General features: G+C 31.6%; 4 protein-coding genes across 10 annotated transcripts; 2 read left to right on the top strand and 2 right to left on the bottom strand.

Moving 5' to 3' along the window:
• Positions 1-201: 201 nt before the first annotated feature.
• LOC108451665 (E3 ubiquitin ligase PARAQUAT TOLERANCE 3-like) lies at positions 202-1,052 on the top strand. Its single transcript, XM_017749331.1, has 2 exons — positions 202-797; positions 860-1,052. Exons 1-2 carry the CDS (start codon positions 202-204, stop codon positions 1,050-1,052), a joined length of 789 nt encoding a protein of 262 aa, XP_017604820.1.
• Positions 1,053-6,922: 5,870 nt separating this feature from the next.
• LOC108451666 (E3 ubiquitin ligase PQT3-like) lies at positions 6,923-7,915 on the top strand. The gene has a single exon (XM_017749332.1). It carries the CDS (start codon positions 6,923-6,925, stop codon positions 7,913-7,915), a length of 993 nt encoding a protein of 330 aa, XP_017604821.1.
• Positions 7,916-8,621: 706 nt separating this feature from the next.
• LOC108450667 (interactor of constitutive active ROPs 4-like) lies at positions 8,622-11,211 on the bottom strand. 4 transcript variants are annotated; one of them, XM_017748390.2, is made up of 4 exons: positions 11,037-11,211; positions 10,525-10,650; positions 10,341-10,418; positions 8,622-9,979 (listed from the first exon to the last, which is right to left on the bottom strand). In XM_017748390.2, exons 3-4 carry the CDS (start codon positions 10,352-10,354, stop codon positions 8,923-8,925), a joined length of 1,071 nt encoding a protein of 356 aa, XP_017603879.1. In that variant the 5' UTR covers positions 10,355-10,418; positions 10,525-10,650; positions 11,037-11,211; the 3' UTR covers positions 8,622-8,922. The 4 variants fall into 4 exon arrangements, with proteins under 4 accessions (XP_017603879.1, XP_017603880.1, XP_052883803.1 ...); XM_017748391.2 differs by having other exon boundaries at positions 8,622-9,976; XM_053027843.1 differs by lacking the exon at positions 10,525-10,650 and having other exon boundaries at positions 10,341-10,361; positions 11,162-11,185.
• A 3,624-nt stretch (positions 11,212-14,835) lies between these two features.
• LOC108453688 (E3 ubiquitin-protein ligase DA2L-like) lies at positions 14,836-22,916 on the bottom strand. 4 transcript variants are annotated; one of them, XR_008282803.1, is made up of 13 exons: positions 22,749-22,916; positions 22,496-22,556; positions 22,274-22,337; positions 21,860-22,180; positions 21,609-21,660; positions 21,480-21,525; positions 21,298-21,379; positions 21,064-21,208; positions 20,872-20,962; positions 19,006-19,072; positions 17,799-18,525; positions 16,424-16,545; positions 14,836-14,914 (listed from the first exon to the last, which is right to left on the bottom strand). XR_008282803.1 is itself a non-coding variant. In XM_017751950.2 (11 exons), the coding sequence occupies exons 4-11, from the start codon at positions 22,049-22,051 to the stop codon at positions 17,929-17,931; spliced, it is 1,272 nt and encodes a 423-aa protein (XP_017607439.1). In that variant the 5' UTR covers positions 22,052-22,180; positions 22,274-22,337; positions 22,496-22,556; positions 22,749-22,916; the 3' UTR covers positions 17,208-17,928. The 4 variants fall into 4 exon arrangements, 1 of the variants encoding a protein (XP_017607439.1); XR_008282802.1 differs by lacking the exon at positions 14,836-14,914 and having other exon boundaries at positions 16,282-16,545; XR_008282801.1 differs by lacking the exons at positions 14,836-14,914; positions 16,424-16,545 and adding an exon at positions 17,208-17,500.
• Between the last annotated feature and the right edge of the window lie 392 nt (positions 22,917-23,308).

Raw genomic sequence — 23,308 nt, 5'->3', positions numbered from 1 at the left:
ATTCCAAAACCGACATTCTAACATCTCCAGAAAAAAGTAAACCCCAATTCTCTCCTTTCATCAAACATTACTCCTCTGATCCATCCATGGCGGTAGTGTATTACAAGTTCAAGAGCTCCAAAGATTCCCATTCCCTTCCCATCGACGGTCCTTTCATTTCACTCTCCGATTTCAAACACCAAATCTTCGCTTCCAAACGCTATGGTAATGGCAAAGATTGATGCCAAAACCGATCAACAGTTGGCCAATGGCTCTTCTTTGATCCTCGCAAACTCTTGCCTTTTGATCCGTCGTGTTCCTCGACCGCCTGGATTACCCATCGTTATCGGCGGAGAAGAAAAACCCAATATCCAAGCCAACTCACCATCTGTTGTTGTGAAAGAGGAGCTTCAAGAGCAAGGCTTCGATTTCGAAGATTTCGGACTTGATTTTACTTCTATTTCCAACAACTCAATTGCGAAACCAGTTGATACCCATTGTAAAGAAACAAAAATCGACCGTGGGTTTAAAATTTTATCTGTTAAAACCTTGGGAAAGTGGCGGCGAATTCCGCCGCGGAGTTATGTCTGTCGTCGATGCAATGTGGGTGAACATTATATTCACCATTGCCCAACTAATTGTGACCCTAAATTTGACCGTAAAAGGGCTTCCAACACATCCGATTCGAGTTCTAAAAGCTCTGGGATTTCGTACGCTTCGATTTCAACAACTTCGAGTAGCTGTCAGTCCACGACAGTACCACCCGAACTTCACTGCCCTTTGTGCAAACAAGTAATGGAAGATGCTGCTTTGACGAGGTGCTGTTTCGCTAGTTTCTGTGAAAAATGCGTGAGAGATCGCTGGCAACTTGTGTTTGCAGAAGACGAATAGTGGCTGATGATATTCTTCCTAATATGACTCTTAGAGATACTATCAACCGATTTCTGAATAATCAATCTGGAACTGAAATTTCGACCACGAAAAGGAAACTCGTTAACGCAGAGAATGAATATGAGGAACAAGGGAAGAAGAGGAAGAAGACAGGGGAGAGACCGATAATTAAGGCGGGATAAATGAAGAACAGCAGCAAAAGCAAGACAAGTTGAGCGATGTAAAAACGTATAGGTTGTACGTAAAAGGATAAATATTCATGCAATTGTAAAGAGTATATGTATTGCATTTTTCTTTCTGAATATAAGAAAATATTGGATTTATTTTTCTATTGTTACTTTTATCCTCTTTCCAAATCCAATTATGGCATTTCTTGTATATTCTAATATGTTACTTGGATTATTAATGAGGATGGTGATGTAATTTTTTCTTTAATTGCTATAATAACCTATTGAATTATCAATATTCATAGATTTTATCAATTTAATTAATTTTAAATAATTTTATAAATTTAATTCGAGTTATCAAATCTTTTCACCAATCACATTTTACTTTATTTTACCACCAAATTCCTCAATGTATGTTTACTAAAACAAACAAATTGCAAAGCCATTGACTTTTTCTTTATTGAAAACAAATTGTACTCTCACATTAACTCCTATCCAATTGGACCGGAAAGTTTTCTTCTCCACACTCAACAATGATTGTTTCCTTAACAAGTTTTAGTTGATTGGTGATTATCAAATTGGACCCATGCCCACCTTGATCTCTCCATCTCCCTTCTAGAAAATAACGAGGAATTAATTCCCCTTAGATTCGTTTAGCTTCCACAGTTAGAATACCACTGATTTTGAATTCTTCAATTAAGATGTTAGCCTCGTACAACCTTCTAATGGTAAAAAAAAATATTGTATTTTTAAAGTTGGTTGTGTGGAATAAAGGATTCATTTATCATTGCATGAGTCATGAGATATAAAGAAGAGATTGTGTATATGCCAGTCAATTGAATCAAGGGCAAGGGTCACCACCGGTGGGAAAATAGAAAAATAATATTGATGGTGGTTAGAATTTGAAATATGAAATATGCATGGCTGGTGGTGTGATCCAAGATATAGATGGTTTGTGGTGTTTGGGATTTGCAAGGAACATAGGGTTGTGTAGCGCATATGAGGTAGAACTCTAGGACATGATACTTGATAGTTTTGAACAGACTTTGAAGCTTGGTTGTTGAGATGTGTAATTAGAATCAGATTGTTTGGAAACGTTGCACCCTATTAAGGGGAACCTGATGATTAATCAGCCGAAATCGCATGTCGTAAATACGATTTGAGTTTTGTTGAGGCATGATTGAAATGCCAACTTAACTCATATGCATTGAGAATGCAATAGACTGGCCGGTTGTTTAGAAAAAGTTAAAAAATGAATGGACATTGGCTTTCACCTTTGGTCTCAACTAGACCTATTCATAGGCCAGGCCACCCGTCCTGAAGGATCATCCAAAAAGTGGATTGGTTTGGATAAAAATATAGGCGTGAAAAATATGCTTCGGCAAAAGAATAAGGTTTGTTTAGAAAACTGGTCGAGCCTTGGGTACAGATTTTTTTGCCCGAACCCGGCCCGAATATGAAAAAAAAACTGTTGTTTTTTTCTTACTATTTTCTTGTTGTTTGTTACTATTTTGTTGCTATTTTCTTATTATTTTTCACTATTTTGCTACCATTTCACTATTATGTTGCTACTATTTTGTTGTTATTTGGATATTGTATAACTCTTGTTTTATTGTTAATTTTTTTTTACTATTTTAGAGGCATTTACTTGTTAAGTTGTCGACCAGATAGGTACCAACTAGATTAAACAAGCGATTATTCAACACCACATGCTTATATATAAAACATCTCGAACTATATAATAATTCTCCAACTAAGTTTAATATAACATAGGTAACACCCCTAACTCGTATCCATCGCCAGAATAAGGTTACGGAGCTTTACCATAAAACCCTAACTTAAAACATTCATTTCCAAACGTTAGATAAATCATAGCATAATTCATTCAAACACATGCATATCGCCCCTTATTCGAGCCCTCGAGGCCTTAAAAACACTTTAGAAACAATTCGGGACTAAATCAGGAACATATGAAACCTTAAGGAAAAAGTTGGAAAAATTCACACTACAGGGGTCATACGGCCGTGTGACTCACACGGCTAAGACTCGCGCCCGTGTCTCAGGCCGTGTAACATTCGAAATAGGGACATGACCATGTCCCAGCCCGTGTCTGTGCCCGTGAATTCTCTGACTTGGGCCACACGGCCAAGCCACATGCCCGTGTGTCAAGCCGTGTAACCTTCGAAATGCGACCATTAATACCTACAGGGACACACGGCCGTGTGGCATGGCCGTGTGTCACACACGGCTGAGACACACGCCTATGTCTTAGGCAATGTGAACTAAAAATAGACTAAATTCAAGCCATTTCTTTCACCCAATTCAACCACTCCCTTACAAGCCATTTGCACATATGACCAAGGTATCAAAATATACCAAAACATACATAATATGACCAATTCAAATGACCAATTTCATTCAACCAATATGCCATATATGGCACCTCAAAAGCAAGCATTCAACTTAACTACACATATGCATAATTGATCACCTTGCTACCATTTTAAAACATATCATACTAATCTTATACATATTTGACCATAACTCATCCATATATATTTAACTTAATTCCATACCAAGTTATACCATAATTGACCTCATTGAACTACACCAACATATCCCCAGTTGGTCATTTTTTATTCAAACACACTTAACTAAATTCCATATTCAAACATACCTTAATTAACCATATTGCAAACATGCCAAACTTACCTCTTTGGCGATAAAACCATGCATCAACTTAACCATATTAACACTAACCATCAAGATACCATAGGTACATTAACTGTAATGACACTTATACATGCCAAATTAAACAATAACTAAATCATTTATACATAGATCCACCTATACATGCCATTATAACCTCGATCAAGACATCAGAATCTACCAATATAATTGCTAGATAGTGTGATAGATCTCCGACGAGTTTTCAAACCGATCAAGCTTTCGATAATTTGCAAAGTAAGAGGAAGATGACTACATAAAATGAATGCTTAGTAAGTTTGTATAAACATGAAACATAACTTATCACTTTAATACTATCATATATAGATTAAATATGATTCAACACCAATACTTTAAACTTAGTATAAACCTATTGAACACTATTTAACTCACAATTGAGTATATTTATAAACATTACACACATCTTTCATTCATAACATAATAAGGTCTCATAGGTTGACTTACATAATTATCAATCTTTCCTTAAAACGATAAATTATTTCATCTACTTACTTACCATTCCATTTACTTAGCATAAACTTAATTACATTATTAACTCACGAACTAGTGTATTTATTCATGACATAAGTAAACTCACATATAGCTTAAGTAAATTTCTTCCTTATAAGTAACTCATTTATCTCAAGAATCCTTTCTTTTCATCACATTACATCTCAACTATGAACTTATCATTTCATTACCTATTCTCACTCATTTCATTTACATAACATACAAGGCATAAACATAACATTAACCATAGCAAAATCCAACTCCTTTAAAAAGAATCAGCATAAATCTAATAAGACAAAGGGAATACATTCTTCACCTACAAAATCAGATAATTTTCAATCAAAAAAAGAAAAAGCATTCCAAAATCAACAGAAAAAAGCAATCCAAAAGCAATAGAAACTAGTTTTTACCTACTATAATACGAGGCTTCAGATAAGACATCAAAAAAGAATGAGCATTGATGATATAAACGTTAGTTTTAATCCTATCAACCTTGATCATATCTTTGAAGATGTGGATCCACTATCAGAATGACTTCAAGAGAAATAGAATTCATTATTAGATGGTGAAAATGTCGGTGTGTTGCTTGTGGATACCTCTGATGATGTAATGAATGTTAATCGATTTCAATAACAAAATTTGTCTCATTCAAGTTCTAGTGCAAAGCCAAGTTAGAGTGGCGATGGACCCGATGGTGGTGGTTTAAGTCCAATTGATAACGATGATAGACATAGTAGTGATAGAGGTGAAATTAGGCCTTCTAGTCGGTATGGAAGAGAATATAGAGTTGGTACCACTAGTGGACATTTTCATGATAGATCAAAATTTAATGGAAATATGTTTCTTGAACCTAGGAGAGATAAAAGTGAACCTAGAGCTCCATCCAAAGGAAAAGGCAAGAAGCATACTTCTATAGACTCTTCATCTGGTAGGAGATCAAGTTCTAGTAACCTTAGGTATAGTAATTCATCTATTAGCACTCAAGGTTTTTATCCACCGGAACAACCTTCATATTTTCAACCTTCGAATGGTTATCCACAACCATATGGTTATCATCCATCATTTCCTAATTATGGTGTGCCATATCTGCCTTGAATGCGTCCTCCACCACCAATGTATCACCCACCTCCACCTCTCATGTATCCTCCACCTCAAAAATATCCTCCATATCAATTATATGAAAACCAAGGTTAAAATGTTACTCTTTTTTTTTTTAAATATATTTTAGGACAAAGGCCACGAGAATCAAGTTAATAACGCTCTCAAAGTGAATGTGAAGGATCTGATCCTCTTCGTCATTCCACTAATTGGTTAAAACTAAATTGTACCACTACCACTATTTGTAAGGTATTTTTTTTAAAGAAAATTTTTGTTAATGTTTTTATTTTAATGATATTAAAACATTTAAAATAGATCTATAGATAAATGAATGGAGTATATTTTATGAAAAGATAATTAAGAATTGAAGCATGTTAAACTATATATGAAAGTAGAATGAGAGTGAGAATAAGTGTTAAGAAATATGAATAATTAATGAGAATCTATACATTTATCTATTCATTTTTTTCTTTTTGCAGCATAGAATGTTTTGCTATCTTTATCATCTTTAAAGGTGTCGAGAAATATTAAAGAGCTCTCTCATGTATGAATTTTAATTATTTTATTTATAAAAACTTTCAAACTTATTAAATATGAAAAATGTTTAATATTTCCTATTTTTACTTTGTTATTAGTTAATATAATATTCTTAGAAAATTGGTAAATAAACATAAGAATATTTAATAATTTTAAAATCTGTGTTCTCATATTAATAAAAGTTCATAAGTGTTAGGAAACACTCTAAAAATAATTAAAAGTGATTTTTATAGTTATAATTATAATTATAATTATAATTATTATATTTTATAATAAGTTGTGCGAATTTAAAAAAAAAATTCACGATCGCGATACCCACGGTGATCGCAATAGCATCCGTTATGTCCGCAACTATGATAAACGCAACGCGACTAAAAACACGGCTGCAACCACAATTTAAATCCTTGAACATAACAGTAAAATAGTAGCAAAATAGGGGGAAAACAATAAAAAAAAAACAATATTTTTTTGTCCTTTTGTGAATTCAAATCGGGCCCGAGTCAAAAATGCCTTACTCAAGACCCGACTCATTTTTTAAACGAGCCTTATTTTTTACCCAAACTCATTTTTTAAGCCTATATTTTTGTCAAAACCCTCCCACTTTTAAAGCGAACCTTCAAACCGGGCCAGATGACCTAACCTATGAACAGGTCTAAACTTTATTTTAACATTTTTTAAATGTGTTTAGTGTATTATATTTTTTAAAAAAATTATTTAAATATAGACAAGCTAAATGGAGCCCTAATTTATCTTCCTTAAATTGAATCAAACTTAAACAAGAACATAAACCCATTTTTTAAACCCAACCAAACCTAAAGTAAAAAATTTAATTTAGATAAACCGACCTACTATTATCAGGAAACCAAATGCTAATGGAAGTCTTGTTATCCAAATTCCCTCTTTTTTTTCCCTATAAATTGTATAAACCAAATTCAAATTTCATTCTAACGTCTCAAGAAAAAAGAAAACCCCAATTCTCTCCTTTCATCAAACATTACTCCTCTGTTCCATCCATGGCGGTGGTGTATTACAAGTTCAAGAGCTCCAAAGATTCCCACTCCCTTCCCATCGACGGTCCTTTCATTTCACTCTCCGATTTCAAGCACCAAATCTTCGCTTCCAAACGCTACGGTAATGGGAACGATTTCGATTTACTCATCTCCGATGCCAAAACCGATCAACAGTTGGCCAGTGGCTCTTCTTTGATCCTCGCAAACTCTTGCCTTTTGATCCGTCGTGTTCCTCGACCGCCTGGATTACCCATCGTTATTGGCCGAGAAGAAAAACCCAATATCCAAACCAACTCACCATCTGTTGTTGTGAAAGAGGAGCTTGAAGAACAAGGCTTCGATTTCGATGATTTCGGACTTGATTTTACTTCTATTTCCAACAACTCAATTGCGAAACCAGGAGATACCCATTGTAAAGAAACCAAAATCGACCATGGGTTTAAAATTTCATCAGTTAAAACCTTGGGGAAGTCGCGGCGAATTCCGCCGCTGAGTTATGTCTGCCGTCGATGCAATGTGGGTGGACATTATATTCACCATTGCCCAACTAATGGTGACCCTAAATTTGACCGTAAAAGGGCTTCCAACACATCCGATTCGAGTTCTAAAAGCTCTGGGATTTCGTACGCTTCGATTTCAACAACTTCGAGTAGCTGTAAGTCCACGACAGTACCACCCGAACTTCACTGCCCTTTGTGCAAACAAGTAATGGAAGATGCAGCTTTGACGAGATGCTGTTTCGCTAGCTTCTGTGAAAAATGCGTGAGAGATCGCATTGTTTCAATGGCTACCTGTGTTTGCAGAAGACGAATAGTGGCTGATGATATTCTTCCTAATATGACTCTTAGAGATACTATCAACCGATTTCTGGATAATCAATCTGGAACTGAAACTTCCGCCACGAAGAGGAAGCTCGTTAACGCAGAGAATGAAGATGAGGAACAAAGGAAGAAGATGAAGAAGACAGAGCAGAGACCGGTAATTAAGGCAGGATAAATGAAGAACAGCAGCAAGAGCAAGACAAGTTGAGAGATGTAAAAATGTGTAGGTTGTACGTAAAAGTAAAACTATTCATGCAATTGTAAAGAGTATATGTATTGCATTTTTCTTTTTGAATATAAGCAAAAATTGGATTTATTTTTCTACTGTTACTTTTATCCTCTTTCCAAATCTAATTAATATGTTAAATATTTATCATGTTACTTTAAATTATACAATGGTAGCCTCATATAACCATGATAAAAATAATTACAATTTCATAAATATTTTAATCACTACTTGAATCAATGTATGGATGTTTGATAAAAACTTTAATCAATGTTTTATTTTTATTTTTTTTATATTTCAATGTTCAACCAAGTGGCCCTTGTTTACAAAATTTTTAATTTTTATTGTTTTAACTATTAATTAAAGACAAAATTTTTAATCTCGCTTCCGAAAGCAAATGCATCAAATAATAATAGCATCTTATTTTGCTAGTATATAGTTAATATTCATATAGGTAGTGCTCCACTTCACTCCACTTCAATTTACAATTTATTTATTTACTTCGATCCATTAAATCTTATGATTTTTTTCTATAAAATGGAAAAATCGATGCTATGGGCCCTATTGGTAAGTTGATAAAAGATAGCAAAAAAGATGGATATAATTTCCATGAGTTGAAAAGGCTAAATCAAACCAATAATACTATTGGAACCAATTTTGTTGTCATCAATTTCTTTTCATTTTTGTTCAGCCCTAGACCCTAGTTTTCTACACGGGGTTTCAAGGAATGGGCAACCCTTGCTTTTTACACAAGGCTTAAAGAAATGGCCGCATTACATATGAACCCATACCTAATCATATAAATAACACTACACCATATTAATGGTTTAAACATAACACTGTAGAACCATACTACCTACTAAGGATCGGACGGCCAACAATTCAAACATTTGACCTCAGCTATTATACATGAACAGCTAAAAATACCATTCCCTGAATATCACAGAGACTCACTTTCATTTCTGACCTTTCTTTTTCCACAAGTCTCCAAACATTTTGATCCCGGAGCCCTTTCGTTTTTCAGTTCGGAAACCATCACCATCATCATCATCCAAGCCAAGTGATCCAACATAACCTGTGTACACACCACCGAAATGAATATTATCCATAGAGCTACATCTGTTGGAGAGCCTCCCATTCGTTTCCTCACCTCCACAAAGAATAGCTGTAGCAGCATCTGCTGCTTTTCTCCATTGTTCTGTTTGTACCCTTAGCTTCTTCATCTCTTCTTCCAATGCTTCCTTTCGCCCTTCTACAGATCGGAGTTTTTCCGTCAATTGAGCTGCCAATTTTTTACTTGCTTCTAGCTCTTGTTTAACTAGTCTCAAACTTAAGCTCATTTCTGCTTTCTTGGCTTTAGCAGTTGATATATTTGTTGTCACTTCATTCAACTGGTTTTTCAGGTCCTCATTTTCTTGAGCATAGGCAATAACCTCATTTTCTTTCTCCGCTAGCTTGGATTTTAGCACATTGATCTCATCATCTTTCAAAGCCAAGTCATTCAAAGGTGGTTTCTCTGGCTCCAATGCTGTTGTTGGATCAATTGAGGTTTCTATTGCATCGGTTGTGTCAACTTCCAGCTTGGGTTCCATTGCTACTTTTTCCATTGGGACTTCAAAGACATCCGTTTCTCGACGATTATCTTCGGGAAATTCATCTCTGAGGCTGCAGCTGTGTGTTTTCTTAGAATCATGAGTTTTTTGGGGAGCTTTTGGCTTCTTGGTCTTCTTTTCCAATTGTTCTTGAGCTTCTTTCTTTGCAGCTTCTGCCGAATCCAACTGGTGCTTCAAAATCTTTAGCTCTTGTTGTGCATGCCCTAGTTGAGTTTCTAAATCTGCAATGCGAGTGCCGAGTTTCTTCTGATTTAGTGGACCTGATTGGGGAGTACCACTTCGGGAACGGCATTCTCTGAGCTTGGGACTACTACTATCAGTAATTGCCCGATGACGCAGAGGATATGAATCAGAACTTGATCCTCGAGGAGATTGCCTTTGTGGCACTTTTGAGCCCCTACTAAAAAGAGAAACCGGATAATCACATACAAAATTAAATAAAATTTGATGAAATCCTTAGGCAAGATATTTATGCTCAAATGCATATTTTTCTGGTACAGTTGTAGATATTGGGATTCAAACTTAAAATTTGCTAACCATCATCTCTTAAAGGTAACTGCATAAACTAGCTAGGTTAATGCCCGAGTTCTGCTCAAATGCGTAATTATATATCCAAAAATGGCATTACAAACCATAAACAGGTACTAGTTTTAATAGCTAAAACAGAAAAAAAACCATGGTTGAACTAAAACAAGATTAATATCCGAGAACTAAAACTATGACAAGAATATCCATTAATTCACAGCAGATTAGATTCTCACCTTGATCTAGGCATTTTGGCACTTAAAAGTTGCAGAGTTTGTAAATGAAAAGATATAAATTAGTGAAAAACTTGAGACCTGCGGAGTGTAAGGAACAATGAAGGATACTGTAAGAATGGAAGATGTAAATAAACAATAAATATAATTAAAAAACTCAGAAGGTCAAAAAGAATTGGTCCATCACCTTTGAAGAATACTCTATTATTTCACAATCTACGCAAACTCTTCAATTTTTTTAAGCATCTGGATTTGATACTCGTGTTTGATGAATATCTCAATTTAAGTACGGAGATACCACTTGTTTAAAATCCTACAAATATATACAAAAAAAATTTTAACCAAAAACATAAGTACATCCAGTACTCACTCAAATTTGAGTAATATGACTATGAATTGGACACTAAACACACATATCATCATCTCAAGCCAGCAATGTTTATGATAGAAAATTTTGGTGAATTAAATCTTTGGGGGAAAAAAGCATCTTCAACCCGGGTTTTACGAGTTGTTGCAATACTAGGGGAATAATCAAAACTGAAAAAAGAACAATTGGACCTCTCATTACTTAATAATTCTTGACCACAAGCTAGGTGATGAAATGTTACAGTATGAACTTACTAAACTATGCAACCTTGTGTTCATAAAAGGATCAAAATATCAAACTTCCTTTGACTTAAGAAAAAGTTAGTACGTTACCTTAGGAAAGAAATGAGGAAATGTGAGGCATGAGAAATCTCTGAGTGCTCAAACTGAAATGCAAGGCAAATGAAGAAATGGAAAAGGAATCAAGTAGAGAGAGAAGAGAGAAAAAACAAATTTACCCAGAAAATTGTTTTGAGCAATGAAGCTGTAGAGAGAGAGAGAGTTAAAAAGTTTGAATTAAAGCTGCAAAATGGGAAAGATATAACACAAGTACGGACAAATTTTTTTGAAAACGTGGGAAGGAAATGGACAATACTGTCATTTTACTTCTTCTTAACAATTTTACCATTAATTAAGGACTCTTGTTGCCGTTGGAAAGTGGAAAATTATTTTTTGAAAAGTGTGATAAAAATTATTATGAAATTTTTTTGTTAATTTTAGTAATTTTATTATTTTTAAAATTTTAATTGAAAGAATGTTAGTTTGTTCTATTGAAAATAATTTTTGAGAAATATTCTTTTCTATTTATTTCATGAAAAATAATTTGATTAACGGAGAATGATTTATATGTTAATGAAAATAAGTAATTTTTTTGTAAAATAACTTACCATAACATATAATGTGATAAATGGAAAGTCAAAATATATTTAAAAATTTTATAATTTAAAAAATCTAAAAATAATGGTTCATCATCTTGTTTTAGTTTAATGGAATAATGATTAGCATCAGAACCCTGATCACCATATCAATAACAGCAAACCCTTGAGCACCATCTCAACTTCAACACCTACACCAAACAATACATTTCCCAAATCAACATTTAAAATGGGTTTAGTTTTAGATTGTTTTGAGTTAAGGCTTGGGAAACTAGAAAATTCTTTTTAAGGGTGGAATTAAATTGTATATTTTATAATAATAAAAATATAATTTTATTATTTTAATAGTTTATATCTTTATAATTTTTAAAAGATTTAATCAAATTTTTATTATTTTTAAGAGGCAAAGTGCAATTTTACCATTATTAATTTAAAATTTTATAAATTATAAAAGGTCCAAATGAAAAATTTTCTATTTTAGGGAGTTGGGACCCTTATTAGCCCTCGTTCGCTCCGCCATTGAATATATTGAAAATGGAGGTTAATTCAACTATGGAAGAGGGAGATAGGATGAAATTAGACTTGATTTTGATGAAATCAAGTTGAAATTCAGTAAGACTATGAAAAACGATTTTGGAGATTAGTTCTGAACTTCATCTACCATCAACAACGGTGGTCGGCATGCAAGTAGCACGGCGGAGCGGCATCGAACTTGGCAATTTGGTTTCGAGTTTTAGAGGGAAGGGAAAGAGAAAGGAGAAAAAGAAGAAGAAGAAATGATAAAAATAAATAAATATATAAATTAAATCATTTTTATTTATTTTTTAAAATTATTTATCATAAACCCAACAACATGCGTTTAATAGCAATGACACCAATTAATCCAAATAGTTACTAGTAATAACATGTTATTAACAAATAATTAAATACTTTATATTATCAAATTTTAAATATTTTTCCCAATTATAATATAAAAAAGCAGAATAAAGGATAAAATGGATAAGTTAAACGGATGCAATTATACTACTAACTACTCACTTCAAGTATATTATTACGTCAATATAAATAACTTGACCTAAAATATTATTTCAAACTGTAGTACTTCATCCTTATTATTTTTATTTTATTAAAAATTATATATTTTTAATTTAATAATTTTATTTTATTAAGTTTTAAAAGCAGAGATAATCTACAAACACGCATTGGATATGCAGAAGAGAGAGAACACAAATTTAAACCTTGAAGATTATATTCTTAAAAGAAGCAGAATGAACCCCAAAACTTGAATTATAAAACAAAAATGAAAGATAAAAAATAGAGAATTTAAAATTTTTATTTTAAAATTTTACTCTATAAATAATTAATCCAATACGAAGATACTAATTATATATATATATATATATATATATATATATTTATATATTAGAAGATCCTTAAATTTCAAATATGTTTACACTATAAAAATTTGGTATCCGCGTGAAAATAAATAAAGCATTTACGGAGGAAAAATTACAACATAAATCCTCCTCATTTTTTATATATATTTTAATAATGTTCTACACATTTGCTACCTTTTAAAAATTATTTAATAATAAGTCCTCCAATATGTTTAAAAATTCTATAATATATTCAATATTTCATAATAAGTCCTCCAATATGTTTTTTATATTTAATTTTTTCTTTCAGCTATATCACTTATTTACAAACATTTAACTAAATATACCATTTAGACAAAAGAAAAAACCCTTTTAATTAAAAAATAGTGATTTTTTTTTACTTTTAAGCTAAATCTATATTAAAATTAAATATTTTAAAACAACTTTTTTTCCAAATTTTATATAGAAGATTAAAATATGCTACAATTTGTTAATTAAATATTTATATAAATAAAATATATTTTATTTTACTTTATTTAAAAGAAAATTCCATTTAAAATTTTATTAAAGTAAAATTTTGAATTTTTAGTAATTTTAAAACTTCATTTAGAATTATTAAATATATTTTAGTTATACACAAAATAAAAAACCTAGTTTAGTAATAAAAAGAGGACTGAAGATCAAGGGCTCATACAAAATTATTGCTAATATTTTAGTTCTTTCGGTAAAATTTGGATTAAACATGAGGCCTCACTCCTTATTTAAAATGATTATATATTTTATAATTAAATTTAAATAAAAATAATTTTATTAAATGAATAAAAAAATCTTCAGTCAAATTCAACTAATCGAACGTCGCAGTAAAAAACGAGAGATTACAACTCACATACAATATTACCGATATTACTAAGTGTTGCTACCCATTACCTAATGCAACTACAAAATCAAATCCCAAACCCAACAAACATTCTTACAAATATCATCAGCTCGGCTCTCCGTGTTCGATAAAGACAGTAAAACGATCGTAAAGTAATAAGAAAAGAAAAATAAGAACACAAATTTATGTAGAAAATCCTTTTGGGAAAAACTATGGATAAAAGAAGAAAAGTTCACTAATGTTGAAAATGAATAATACAAACAATTTCGACTACATCTATTTAAAAATTTAAAAAAAAATCCTATTAGTAATTTTTTAACAAATAAACAAGATTCGAGTCACACAATTCTAATACTCTATAAAGTATTAAAACAACACCCACCCTTTTACTAGCCCAAGGGACACTCAATGACAAATTCCAGCCTTGTTTGGCAGAGGACAAGCATTGAAGCGAGGTAATTTTGCAAAGGGACACTGAATCACAATATGGGAAATACCTGCCAATTATAAGACTGCATGTCATAGAAAATTAACTTACCACTCCTTTCCTTTAACCCCCCCGGGGCAATATTTGGCTCCATTTCTTTGTGTGAAGGATCCTTTGAAGTGGCCTATGTAGTTAGTTAATCATTAGAATTGAAGTATCTCAACAACAACTTCTCCTTATAACCTGTACATACCCTATCATAAACAAAGATCTTGCTAACATCACTGTAAGTGGAAAAGGAGGGTGAAGCCTTTGAAGCAATGGAAGAAAGCCTTTTGTGACAGATTTAGCTTTGAAGCTTCACATAGCCTGTTCATCACCTGTAAAAATAAATAAATATATAAGAAAGATGAGAAATGATGGAAATAAGTAATGTTTCACATGCTTATATCATAAGTTTTGATTATAATTTCAAGCTCATTTTATTAAAACTATACCAAATTCATCACATCTAAGATTCCAATATGAATAAATAAACCAAATTCATCACATCTAATAATCCAAAATGAATAAATAAACTTCTCTTCAATATCTTTACTTTTCCTTCAAAGTATCTTTCTCAAAGCCCACTTCCACACCAACTTAGCTTTTAATGCCTGCAAAAATCAATAAAAAAATTGCTATTATCATCATGTTCCTGAGGAAAGTTAGATGTATCAAACTGAAAAGCTCTGAAATGTTTGAAATGGTTTTATTCTACCTGTCCCATGACTCTGAAGAAACCAATCACAGATTTTGCGGCTTATCTTTCAATCTCATATCCTCGGGATGACCATTTTTTATTTTTATAATTTATATGTTATTTAGATTTTATATATATTTTTCTGAATTTTTATATTTATATTTATATTTTTATATTTTTAATGTGTATATTCATTTAATAAAAAATATTTATTTTTTTACATAAAAATATCACGTGACACTTTGTAATTAGCTATAAGAAACTTTTTTAACGTTCGTCAAATGATGGATTAAAAATATAACGGAAGCTTATTTTGGGTACCAAATTGAGAATTTAACTGTGCTTTAAATATCAAATTGGAACAAAAAGAATTTAGATATCAAAATAAAAAATGAATATATTTTAAAGTTCAAATCGTGAATTAAATTATTATAATATTTTAAAAGAGTTATATATATAACTTATATAGTTTAATCTCATGTCTTTATTTGGTGAAAGATAATTAAGTTATTTATATTAACATATAATAACTAAATGCTGAATGCATACTTTTTAAATATAATAGTTATTTGATATTTTGTAATATTTTAAATTTTACTATTTTTATTTTTATAATTTGTTAGTTTTATTATTAAAATATTACATGTTATATCTCCTTTCAATTTATTTATAACTAGTTTTTTTATGAATGTACGAATTAATTGTAAATATTAATTAAAATATTGATGTCATAAAAAAGTTGAAAGTTAAGAAACAGAAAAGAAAAAGTTGAAAATGGAAAATGGAAAATTTTTAAATCATTGACTAAGAGATTGATAGGAAACTGCTTTTTAAAGTTAAGTTAAAGGCCCACAAAAAGACATATTTAGTAGTAACTGAGACCGAAGTTGTCCCTTTCTTGGTAATTGCATCCCTACTCCGTGATAGGTTAGGGTTGGGTTTAGATTGGATTTAAGTATAATATTAATATATTTTATATTTATTTAAATTTGAATTAGTTTAAAATATAATTTTAAAATTTTATTAAAGTTTATTCATATTTATAAATAATTAACACGAACTCATTTAATCTTGTCATATTATTTTTATTTTTTAAAAAATATTTATATTATTTTAATTTAATATTTAATAATTTTATTTTTATCTATTAAAATTTTTTATAGTAATCTTAATATTATTTTAATATTTACATTAGAGTGATATTATATATTTAAAATAAATTTATTTTTTAATGTTTTATAAATTACATAATATATAAAAATAACATAATATAAATAATTATAGACTTAAAAATAATTTATTTTTTCTAATTTTTTCTAAATTTATTTTTCGAGTCTAATATTTTTACTTAAGCCCTCTTAAATTTTGAACGGACTTTTAAACTTGAACAAATAATTCGACCCATGAACAATTCTTCTATTACCTAGTTCAACATGTGATGTCCTTGAAGGCTAACAACAACTTTCGATAAACCTTCCATCTAATCTTCTGATTATTAGGTTTCTCCATCCCGTCTCCTTGTTGCACGTTTTGACATCTTGTTCCCTGACCAGAAGCAGAAAAGTGTACAGAATCTATCTTATTATTTTGTTTGGATGTCCATAAGGACGAAGCTAAAAATTTATTTAGGAGATAAAGATTAAATTGTAATTTTAATAATAGTAAAATTATAATTTTATTATTTTAATAATTTATATTTTTATAATTTTAAAAGATCAAATTAAATTTTTATTGTTTTTAAGAAGATTAAAATACAGTTTTACCCCTAAATGTCGTTGAATATCGTATATATTATAAACTACTCTAAACTGACAAATGAATCAATTTTATAATTTTCAAAACCATGCTTCATCATGTACTTATTATTTTATTTTTTCGCACCCATGATCATTTTCTATATCAACACTCAAGTCTTACAGTAATTTTTTTTCTTAGCGTCCCAAAATCAAATTAGAATATTAATTCTATTAATAAAAAAAACTAAAATGTTGAAAGTATACTAATTTTGAACTAAAATCTAACTCCATTGATACATAAAATCACCCTTAAAAAAATTAAAATTCCATAAATTTAAAATTAGAATCTCAAAACCTATAATCTTTTAAATATTTTCTTTAACAAAAGGAACCACTTAACTTGTAGATTTTCCCTTAATAATACGATTTGTTATCGTTGTAAAGACAAATAAGAATGAGATACTAATATGGTTTCTTATTATAATAATTGAAACATGTAGGTCGATGTGGACCTAAATATTTTTAATCATTTAATGAGAAGGCCAAGCCGAGAAAGCTTGGTTCATGGCAAAGTATGATATATGTTATCATATATACATAAGATAGCCTTGAAACTATAATTCTACAACTTTTTGACTAGCTTCCTAAAACAGGACATAAGGAGCATCCTATAAAAATGTAAGCTGTCAATGAACGAGACTACATATAAGACAAGAGTCAAAATCTTCTTTTTTTTTTTTGGTACAAAAGAAGCCATCCTTGACCTGCAAAATACCAATGCCAACCGAACTAAACTCAAGGTTCGAGACTACACTTTATAAAAGCCTATTTTCATTTGAGACGTGCATGCTATGGTACTAATGAAAGCCATCATAAGTGGTTTTGTTTGTGGGATATGAACATGCTAACAAATGAAACTGAATGTAGCAAAAGGGACCCCAAAAACATTTATGAATTGGTTAAAACAAGCAACCTTGGATTTGGTAGAATAATCAGTTTCCAATTTTAATATCTATGTATGGAATGATAATCGTGTGAGGAAGAGAAAGGGATCATCACTACCTTGACCTTTAAACTGGTTGCATTGGAGCTACTTGGTGCACTTCATCACAGCTCGAGACTCCACAAGCTAACAGCCATGGTCAGCATTATCTGTTCGAGAAAGACAATCGCTGATAGCTTGGACATAAAACTATTGCCATGGAACTCCAGGGTTACTTGTCATAGCTTTAGCTTCAGACAGAGATACAGCCATAGCCAGCATCATCTGCTCTTCATAACTTTCCGGAACAATGGGTCGGGGCACATTTAGAAAGCTACCCCTTATTTCATCTTGTTGTGGTATTGTTGAGATCCCTCCTATATCTTCTGTAACATCAGGAGTTGCGTAGCTAGTCCCTGCTTCAGCCACCTCCGATCCAAAATCTACTCCCCATTCCCCTTCATATCTTGCAGGTGTCATCAGACCACCAGTTGGCATGTCAACCGGGCTCTCTGCAGGACGATTCTCAGAAACTTGGTCCAACCTGTTATAGAACCTGCTGCTGCCAGGAAGCATATTGAACGGCGGTATATTTCCGTTGTAGTCAAGAGAAGATTCTCCACTGATCTGCTGACGCTCAGCAAGGGCAGCTACTGCACAAGCAAAACCACCAGAAGGAGATGATGATGATGACGATGATGATGAACCGGCCACTGTGGCCATAGCTGGTGAGACATAGCGATCTACTGAAACATGTACCGAAGAAGCAGCATCTCCATTGTTAGACTTTCTGTGTCTGCTGTTCTCCTTAATCAATCCAAGAATCAACAGTCAGATAGACCAAAATTAAAGAAAAACAAAATCAAACAAAGCCTATAGGTAATATATTACGTAAAGTGGAGACTTTATATAAACAACAAGATGACAATAAAGAAAAGCATTAGAAGGATTGAACATTTTAATATGTGAAATTACTCTTAGTTCTTCAATAAGTTGCTCTAACTTTTAATTTTTATTTAAGGATCCATGTTGACACATGGATATGGGAATATGACCTCCAAGGATCATCCAAAATACATGAAAAAACTTTTTAAAAAGAATCTAACCATAAACGTGTTGGACACATTCCTATATCTGACACCCACACCGAGTCCAAGTAACAAGCTTTAACTAGAAAAGGAAACCTTCAAAGAAAGAATGGCAATTTTGAAAAGCACACTTGGTTGAACTGACAATACGAGTTTTCTTACTGCTGGAAATGCTTAAATTCTACAATCAGTTCCATACCTGAATTGACTGCCAAATTGCTTCCATGACCATTATTTCCTCCAGATCTACGTCAAACTCATCATCCCTACAATTTAAGCATTTGATAAAAGATAGTGAAACAGTGTTCAATCTGATCATTTAAGACCAATAGCGTAAAACCTTGTTTAGGCCTGAACGAGACTGATTGTACTTATGCAGCAGAAAATAAAATACCGTCTCAACTTTTTTTTTCATTCAAAAGCATATTAGAATATAAGGTAGAAAGTTCACCACAATGAAATGCACCCAAAGTGATACCTTTCTTCTTAAATTGTTATTTTCTTTAGCATCTTTCATAGAAAATAGGATTATAATCAACAAACTATGAATCATTGGCATCATTTCTCTACCCAATGGAAGCAGTTTGTGCATATGCAGACCAGACTCCATTGTCTCCCATCAAAAAAGAAAAGAAATAGAGGTTCACTGCTATGTACTGTAGTTATTTTTGTAATTAACAGAACTTCCATTAACCAAGGACTGTATCATACTTTGCAGCAAGTTAGCACATTGCTGAATTCCTTTAGCCATCTTTTTTTTTTTTTTTTTTTTTCTTTTTGGAGGAGAAGTTACAAATACAGTCACACTTACAATTACAATAAATACATTTGAATAACTACAATCAAAATCAATCATTAAAATGCACAATCAGACCGATAATCAGAAGATATATCTGAACTTAAACTAAAATAAATTTGGACAGAGTCTACACATGGTTACACTTAAACTAGAATAAATTTAAACAAAACCCACATATGGTGAAACTTGAACCAAAATAAATATGGAAAGAACCCGTGCATTGGTGGGACTTGAACCAGAGACCCTAAAGTTCCCAGGGCCTCTTGTTATTAAGCCAATGTCTCATTGGCTTGTGCCATCTAATATTGATAAATGACTTTTCCCCACAAAAAGAGAAGGTACAACAACAAAAATAAATATGACTAGATTGAACCACCGATGCAAATTAAGGTAGATCCTCATTGAACTTATTAAAATTAAGGCTTCTTTACAGTTTTCATCCACATCTTCTTTGAACTTTCGATCATGTCATATCTTCCATTAACTCAAATGTTCTCATTATTGAAATTATGAGTCTCCCCTAAAATTTGTTTCACTCAATTCTGTTCCCAATAAGTGTAACTCATTCCTTAAAGCACTCATCCAAAATCTCGTCTTTCCTGTGTGCCACACATCTAAATAAATAGTTTGATCCCAAAAACACTTGTGAAATGGCAAACTATTTGTCATCTGACATTTTTTCTCAACCATGAGCTAAGCAAGAGACAACTTTGGTGCTGAACTGGAAAGTGGAAACTATTAATAATCATTGCAACACAACTTTCAACTAAAAATTCACCTTCAAACACACTTTCACATTAACCCCATCAGTCCTTTTACCATCCCTTTTGAACTCCACAACAAATATCAGTCACAGCTGTAGTTTGAGGACCATCTGCACAGAACTCTTTTGAACAAATCTAGCATAAACATAATTTATCTTCACCTCACCACAACTTGAAATGAAGACACTTAAACCAATCATAAAAGACGAGTCCTGAGATTCGAATAGAAAAATGAACACTGATATGAACGAGCAACTATGCTCTATGCACTTCTTTTTTCTCTGAACATATGACTACACAAAACTTTTCTGAACAAATATAGCATTAGCATACTTTTTATCCTCACCTCAACACAACTTGAAATAAAAATGCTAAGACCAATGTTGCAAGATGAGCTCCGAATTTTGAATAGAAAAAAGAAATGCAATACGAACTAGCAACCATGCTCTATGCACTTTTTTTTCTCTCAACATATGACTGTAAGAAATAAAACACTGCCTACCTGTTTGTCCTAGGATGTGATGGTTGTTGAATCATCATGGCAGCCTGCGAATCTTGAGAAGAAACTAGTTCCTCGTCAACAGAGGATTGAGCTGCAAAAATCAAGAATGTATAGGAAAAAATTTTTAGATGGAACAATGTCGGAGGAACGAAGAATCACTATACACAATAAAATATCACAATAAATTGATACCTGCAGCTGAACCGTATTGAACTTCCCCCGGTGAAACAGCGGTGCTTGAAGAACTGAATTCTTGTCTTTTCTGCATTCTGTCTTCGTCATCATGAAGTTCCTGCTGCCTCATTCTAATTTGTGCTTCTATGACACGTTGTTCTTCCTGCAAGTTTTAAATAGCAGAAACAAATATTAAAATGATAATCATAGGGTCTAAAAACCTTCTTTGTTTTGCAAAGAGTGGGAACTTACAATTTGCTCGATCCCTTTTTCCTCCTTTGTTTTCACACCTCGGTACTCCACAGCATAGTTTGAGGTTTTGCAGAAAGGACACCTCAAAATGTCAAGGAATGCAAACATTTGAATACATGTACAGAGTCAACTAATCAAATTAAAAAGTTCTACAGTCAACATTTCATTAATGTGAAGGATACTGGGTAGGACGGGTCGAGTTTGGATTCTTCATCTGTAGAAAACACTCTGGTGCAAATAAAAATCCATCAAAATTTCATAAAACTAGCAATATCAATATGAATCAGTCAGAAAATGCACATATAGTTTACCTGTGCAAATACTTTTCATGCAACATCTCGATCTGTTGAGACTCGGGTAATACTAAAATACAATGGGAAAAAAATATATTGAGGTAACCACAAGGTATTACATTCAACAACAACTAATTTTAAAAATACAAGTAAATAGCATAGGCTTCCAAATATGCAATGATAGATAAAAAAAAAAAAAGAATGAAAGAGTATGAAATTACAACTGGAGAGATAAACTTAAGAAGCAACACAACAGTATAAATACAAACCAAAAAGCAAATCGGGCATTCTTCAAGATCATAACAGCACTCTTCATTGCCAGGGTAACATGGAGCAAGCTTCGATTCAAGTATCAGTTTTCTTAGCTTCTTAACATCCACATCTTTATGAACATACAATCCTTGGGGGCGTGTATACTTCTCGTCCACCACTTGCCTTCTCCTTCCCAACTTATTACCCATATAAAATATCTCCAAATTAGGTTCACAAAACTGTTTTCTGTCCTTCTACTTCTACTTACAATTTGCTTGTTCTTTGAATTCTCTAAAATCAAAACCAACCAAAATAGCAACACATTTGGTTTTGATTATCTGGTTTACACAAAATAACAAACACATTATAAACACAAAACTCCAGTACCATCTAAAACCCTAATTCATAGTTTTACAACATAGAAATCATACTGGAAAACTGAATCCTGATCGAAATTGACAACATTTCAGTTTATGAAATTATGCCCGAAGAATCCTGCAAATCAACCAACAACAACAAAAATGCTCAAAATTGAACACAGAAATCCGAATTACTAGTGAAAACATGCCCCCAAATTCAAAAATATGAATTTAATAACCAAGAATTCATTAAAAAAAACCTAACTTTCGGATTAGTAAAAACAATTAACTTACAAAGTCCAATTTTCATAGCTGAATTGGCAACAACGTATTCATTTCAGAAACATTTCCATACCTACAATTCATGTATTCAACCAAAAAAAACAAAGTTAGCACTAAAGCTAAGAAGGAAAAGTAAAATCATTAAAAAACAGATAATTTTTGTAGAACAAAAATAAAACACAAAGTTAATCCCGAAAAAAGATCGAATGAAAGAAACGAAAACTTCACTAAATAAAAAAAAATTATGAGATTAAAAGAAACTGACCTTAAAATTTGAAATCCTGAAAGGGATTTGGGGATGTGAAATTGGAGAGTTAAAGAAAAAAAAAAAGGAGAGATTATATAATCAGAGAAAAGAAAAAAAGGTGAGATTTTGTTTAAAATTTTTTTATATTATCGTTATCTTTCTTTATACATTTATACACGTAATTGCTTTATCTTTTAAAGTTTTTGAATTTCTTTTTAAGTATGTATTAAATTTAGTAATCCCTGTATTTTTCGTGTTTCTATTCCATTATGGTATATTTACATATATTTATTTTTGTATATTTTTAATAACTTACTAAATTTATTTACTATTTATACTGGTCTTGGACCAATGTTGTTTTGGCCCAATGTTGTAACATTTTATGTTTCTATGTCTTACTGAATTAAGAATTCCTTCCATACCAAATATATATATTTATAAATTGAATTAAGTTAAAAAATAATTAAATTAGTTGAATAATTTTTTAATAATATTTTAATAATTTATTAATTAAATTAAACTCATTAATTGGATTAGTTGACTAATCCGACTATTAATTTGAATCAATGTAAATATTG

The sequence above is a fragment of the Gossypium arboreum genome, chromosome 5 (genome assembly GCF_025698485.1).
Source record: "Gossypium arboreum isolate Shixiya-1 chromosome 5, ASM2569848v2, whole genome shotgun sequence".
NCBI lineage: Eukaryota > Viridiplantae > Streptophyta > Magnoliopsida > Malvales > Malvaceae > Gossypium > Gossypium arboreum.
This window is presented reverse-complemented; position numbering and strand designations above follow the sequence as displayed.